The 6,028-nt window shown below is 43.2% G+C and overlaps 1 protein-coding gene across 50 annotated transcripts in view; it reads right to left on the reverse strand.

The window, feature by feature from the left end:
* Positions 1-6,012, reverse strand: part of CELF4 (CUGBP Elav-like family member 4) — a 283,441-nt gene extending 277,429 nt beyond the window's left edge. For all 50 annotated transcript variants that reach the window (XM_037017306.2, XM_073212951.1, XM_073212961.1 and 47 more), the window contains exon 1: positions 5,346-6,012. In XM_037017306.2, the coding sequence (XP_036873201.1) occupies positions 5,346-5,631 (286 nt within the window). In that variant the 5' untranslated portion in view covers positions 5,632-6,012. The remainder of the gene's footprint in view (positions 1-5,345) is intronic.
* Positions 6,013-6,028: the final 16 nt, after the last annotated feature.

The following is a 6,028-nucleotide window of genomic DNA, read 5'->3' on the forward strand; positions in this document are numbered from 1 at the left end:
AGTATGCCAAGGGGGTTCTTTCAATCCAATCTAGAATTCCCATTAAAACTGAGGGGAAAAGAGTGTTAACATCTCCCTATTGAATTGCAGTGAAATCTAGGCCAGCTCTGGTTCCCATATGTGTGGGATGTGCTTAGTCATGTTTGCACATGGATGCGTATACGTACACATGTGCACATTAATTTATCAGTGTGTGTGTGTGGATTCTGAAGAAATATCCTTAAAAGATAAATGAATAATCATGCACAAGCAGCAAATAATCACCTGTCCCTTACTAAATTAATCATATCTCAATAATTTTTTATTTGCTTCTAAAAAGAATACTTATCAATATATGGAATTTAAAGTTTTTTTTTTTTTTTTTACAGGGCTGTTGCTTTGGTTTGCTTTAGTTTTGAAATGATTACTATGGCTCATTTTCTTTAGTGAAACTTATCTTTAAAAAATATTTTTCCCCATGTTTCCCTTTCTTCATTTTCCAGCATCTTACTACGCTGATGGACAGTAACTGTAATGGGGTGTGTGGGGGGGACTTGGTGAAGTGGGGAGCCTAGTAAACATAATGTTTTTCATGTAATTGTAGATTAATGGTACCAAAATAAAAATATATATATATATTTTTCTTCTTTTCTAATTAGCGATCTTATTTTCCTTATTTTTTTTTTCACAAGACAAATCTTTCTTTTTAAAAGCTATAGGTGTGTGCCTAGCCATTCTACCATTCTCCTTCTTTGGACAGACCTGAAAATTTTATTTTTCAAAGTTATTTTTTAAAAAAGAGTTCATATTAATTGAGCTGATGCCCATGCTGATACTTCAGTTTCTCTGTCTCTTAGACTCATTTGAAAAAGGAAATCAGATAAAGCTTTGCTGGTTTTAATTCACCTATCTAAGAAAAAAAAACAATGAGCCTTCTCGGCTAAAATCAAGCAGTGGAAACTCAATATTTCTGGGAATTGTTACATCTTAAATGAAAATACAAGACATAATTTTATGAAGAAGGTCACAAATCACCAAAAACATAACCATAACCCTTGCCCTTTCCTCTTCTCCCAGCCGCACCCCAAAGCAAGGGACTTCAGGCCTTTCAGACTCAGGTACTGTTGAAATGAGAGGTTGTGCATCCTATGATGTATATATTTTAAAATGATATACCCTCGGAGCTCAGTCCACAAAAGGTTCCATTACTGTCTCCACTCTCTCCCTGGATGTAGTGTGAAAGTATGAGGAGCTGAAGTCACTGCAGCTATGGCTCCTGGTTGGGAGCCCCCAGGGCTGCTAGTAGAGTAGATTTTCCTCCATGCATTGGGGGAAAATCTCAATGCAGAGTGGTCACCCAGGCACAGATATGTTCTGACTGGTTAACAAGAGGGACTGTGATGTGGACTTGGCTGTTTGGATTAAAATGCATTGCAGGCTCCAGGAACAAGCACACATCAGTTGCAAAAGCTGTTTAAGCCTTTGGGGACAGTCCTATGTTTAGATTACATTAATTCATAAATATTATACTAAATACCACTTAAATTGGACTTAAATGACTTCAAAGATAATGCATTATAATATGACTATCCAGAGAGCACTAGTCTTTATGTCTCCCAGTAACTCAGTCTTTGCTGTCTCTTATCCTGCTAGACAAGACCAAAGTTATGAATGGATTGCTGGCTTGTTCATGTGTGATCCACTAACTGTATATGTATATGTGTGTTAGCAGGCATGGGTATGTGTGTGTATGTATGTATTTTCAGTTGCTGCTTCTGTTGTTCTCCAAGAAATAAAAGGAAGAAAAGAGAAATAAATAAGAAGTGAGAGAAGGGAAGAAAGAGACTAGCGGGTGACCTGTTCCTTTCTCCAAGGGAGAAAAATTCTATAGGAAGGGGAAAAATTGGTCCTCAGCTCACTTCTGCTACTACCTTGGGAGTATGTCTTTCTCCTCTTTAATGAATAGTACAATGTCTTTCTCTTGGGAGCCTAGAAAAGCAATCTTTCTGAAAGTGCTTCTAATGGTGGAGAAAAGACTGACTTAGCTGGGAGAGTTTGTATTAAACTGGGTTTTCTTCTTTGGGTGTTGTCTCTTTGAATTGTAATTCTGTACTTTTCTTCTTCATTTCTCACTCTGTCTATCATCCAGATGTCCCCCTGCCCAATTGCTTCTGGTCTCCAAGGAGTAAATTTACCTTTACAGTAATTGCCCCAGTCCACAACTGCTATTTGCTGCCTCCCCAGCCCAACAGCCTTTCTCTGATACGTCTGGGTTTCCTCCACAAGCCCCCACCCACTCTTTCCTCCACAGAGTCCCAATTTGACTGGAGTAATTGCCTTTTAAGGTTCACTCTACGCATGGCAGGTATTCCATTAACCCTTAGAACTCCTTCCTTCTGTGGTTTACTGAAATGGCAGGTGGTCAACAAATGGATTCCCACCTGAAATCTTATGCATTTAATTCAAGTTTTTACTTATTCCCCTTCCTTTAAAAACTAATAATATATGTAAGCCATCCATACTGGAGGCCAGTATCATGTCATATCTCTCAATTTTATCCCAGTATTATTCATTAGAAGTTAGAAATTCAAGAAGGGGAGAGAAAGTGTCATGAATATGCCCTGAAACCAGGCTTAACAAAGGCATGTTTCCACCCATAGCCTCATGTTGTCAATTTAGAGTTGGGGAAAATCTAAAATCCAAATGCAGCTCTCATTCTTCAGCCTTATCATGCTTTTTGACTTAACAATAATTAATTACCAATGGCAAGTGAGTAATTTTTTAAGGTGGCCAGAGGCTTATTTTTCAGGATTAGCTAATAAATCAGGCTGTATCATTGGAGGAGGAGTTCAAACTCTTCTAGGACTGAATAAACCAGACCTCTGAAATGGTCTCATTTATTCAGCTCTCCAAGAGCTTCCAGGCACTGTTACGGACATTGTGGCCCAACCTTGCCTATAAAAATCTGAGGGATGGAGAGGTAGGAAGTTTCACAGGGAAAAATATATGCTCAGGCTCTGAAGGGTGAGCTGCGACAATGAGGCACCCAATATGCTGGAGCCAACGGGCTTGCCAGCCACTGACTGAGCCAGTTCAGGAGAAGAATTATTTAGAAAATGAAGTTTTGCGTGTCCTAAGAATCCTGACAAGATACGTGTATGTGTATAGATGATATGATACAAAGGAAATAACTATACATAACCTTCTTTAGCTTCCTGAAGCAAATTGTGATAATTCTACTTCGCTAAAATACACGGGAGTCCAAATAACATCAGAAACAGAGTGATGATACCAGCAAGGCATCATGAGAAGGAATCAAGGAATATTATTAAAGTTTATCTTCATTTGAAATAAAGAAGCAAATAAAATGCTCCAACCCTTATCTCATAGGAGGCTTAGCTCTTCACAACTGTCTTTGCCTCTAGCGGGATCTGATTTTTGTTTAACTTTAAAATTTAAAATCGCCACAAGAAGTAACCATTAACATGAACAAAGAATTTTCCTGCCTAGGCTTTTTAATTTTCATTATTACTATTTTTAAATTTGGGAGCATATTAGAATGAAAAAGGTTTGATACAAACCTTGATTAGCTTCTAGGGAGCTTGACTGGTAAGGGAAAAGCTACAGAGATATGACTTGTGGGGGATGAAACAAATATTATTTTGAAGACTGCCTCCCGTTTTACCCTTCCAGTCTCTCTTCTAAAGAGACAGACATTTTCTCTATACTGGATAAAGGTTGGTTTCTTTCTCTGTTACAACCCCCACCCTTACCCCACCCCAACAAACCCAGTATATTTCCATTCTGCTGTGTTTTTGTGCTACTCAACATGCCATTAACTTTAAGATTTACTCCTCAGCAGGCAAGCTGAAAGATGCTAAAGCCAATAAAAACTGCTCTCTGGGACTCCAACTATGAAGAGTTTGGAGCTCTGCTTAGTATTCGGATGAAGGGAGGGCTGGAGAAGGGAGGGAGGTTGTGATAGTGAAAACCACTGCTGCTTAGAGAGCCAGACAGCTCTGCGCTCTGCACCTAATGTGCTGGAGGATCAGCTCTGTTCATAGCCCATTTGTGGCCAAGGATGAGGCTGCTCTGTGTGTGTGTTTTCATCTTTAAAACCACCAGCTCTAATACAACATCTTCAGTGGCCCTCCACACTACTGTTTATTAAAAAAGGAACGTCCATACACATACCTTACAACTTCCTCATCCTGGTGCTCCTTCTAGCCTGACAATCAATCTCTCTCAGAAAGCATTTAACTTGCCCACACAGCTTCAGCCCCGATTAATCCCCACTGCACATCCTATACATTACTGTTAGGAAGCAGAGCACTGGGCTAATTTCATCACCCACCAGCCACCCACACATTCTACAACTGAACACGTTTGTGGCTCTGCCTTAAAGATAATAAAACAAGGAGAAAACAGGCAGGCTGCAGACAATTCCCACGACCACTTTCCTAAAAAGTTGTTGATTTTAATTCTTTGATTTTTCTCTCTCTTCCTCCCCAAAGCACTCACTAGAAATGATTGTTTCAAGGGAGAGCAATACTATAACCCCTCTACATGGTGAGTTTGGGATAATTTAGGCTACACCCTTCAAAAATGCATATCTTGCACACACATATTTTTTTTCCCTAATGCCCCGTTTTCCTGAGAAGGGGATCATCCAGGCTTCCTCGACCCTCCACTCCACCCAGGGGATGGCTCATTCCTTGCTAATTCTTTCCTTAGATTTTGTCCCTCTTTCCTTCAAACATCCAACACTCACTCCCCACCCCCCTCACACCACAACCGGATATTGGGGGCACACATTGACAGGGAGTTTTCTGTTAAATTGATAGAGAAATAAAAATATGTCTTCGAATTTGTCACCTCTCTCCTTTTTAGACGGCTGCGCTCCTGCTACTCTGGCCAGGAGCGAAGGAGATCATCTCCTCTTAGTGTTTTCAGCACCACGGCGATGGACAGCACCCTCGGTCCTTGGCCCGCCAAGCTCCCGCCAGTCTGCTTAGCGTCCCGGGCTCGGCCGGTGCAGCTGTCCCCATCCCAATGTTTCAAGTCGCTGTGCCCCCAAATCCAAGACCCGTTCCACCTCGATCCTCTTTTTCTTTCTCTTCATCTTCTTCTCCCGCTGCTCTCCCCACAGCGCAGCTTCTATCAGCTGCTCGCTCAAAACCTAGCCTTGCCCCCGCGAGCAGCTCCCCACGCACCCCAGTCCTGGTCTCCGCTGCCTGAGCGCCTCCCTCCTCGGCGTCCGCCCGAGGCTCCCTCTCGCGCTGTCTACCCCTTGTCAGTTGTCGGCCGGCCGGCCCGCCCGCCAGCTCCTTCTCCCCGGCAAAGTTGGGAGGGAAAGGTGCACTCACCTTTGTGCATGCCTGTGAACCTGTCCTTCAGAACCGTAAGCTCGTAGATCTTGCCGAACTCCTCGAAAAGGGGCTTGAGGTCCTTCTCATCCAGGTTGCGAGGAATCTGCCCAATGAACAGCTTGATGGCATCGTGGTCCTTCATGGGAATGGTCGACGGGTTCCCCGGGCTGTGGCTTAATCCGTTCATGTGCCCAGCGCTGCCCGGGCTGCTGCCGAGCCCGTTGGTACTGAGGCTCGCGTTGTCAGCCTGTCCGTTTGCTAACGTGGCCATCTTTATATACATAGAGAAAATCTTCTTTCCTTTTATTCTTTCTCGCTCGCACTCTCTCGTTCTTCTCCCTCGCAAGCTCGCTCGCGCTCACACGCGCACACGCACACACACACTCGGGTTCTCTCCCCCTCGGATTCTCCACACCTCGCTCTCCTCTCGCTCTCTGCTCTTTCTCCTCTCTTCTCTCGCTCGATCGCACTCGCGCTCTCTCGCTCCTCTCCTCGCGCTCTCTCTCCCTCCCTCTCTCCTCTCTCTTCTCTTTCTCTCTCTCTCTTTCGGTCTGATCTGATTTTTTTTTTTTTTTTTTTTTTTTACATTGAACAGACAGGATCTCTGTCCTTTCCGTTTAAACAGGCTGGACCGGTTCAAGTTCCCAGTCAGACCAGGGGTGGGGGTGGCGAGTGAGCGC

This window comes from Manis javanica, chromosome 9, assembly GCF_040802235.1.
Source record: "Manis javanica isolate MJ-LG chromosome 9, MJ_LKY, whole genome shotgun sequence".
Taxonomy (NCBI): Eukaryota; Metazoa; Chordata; class Mammalia; order Pholidota; family Manidae; genus Manis; species Manis javanica.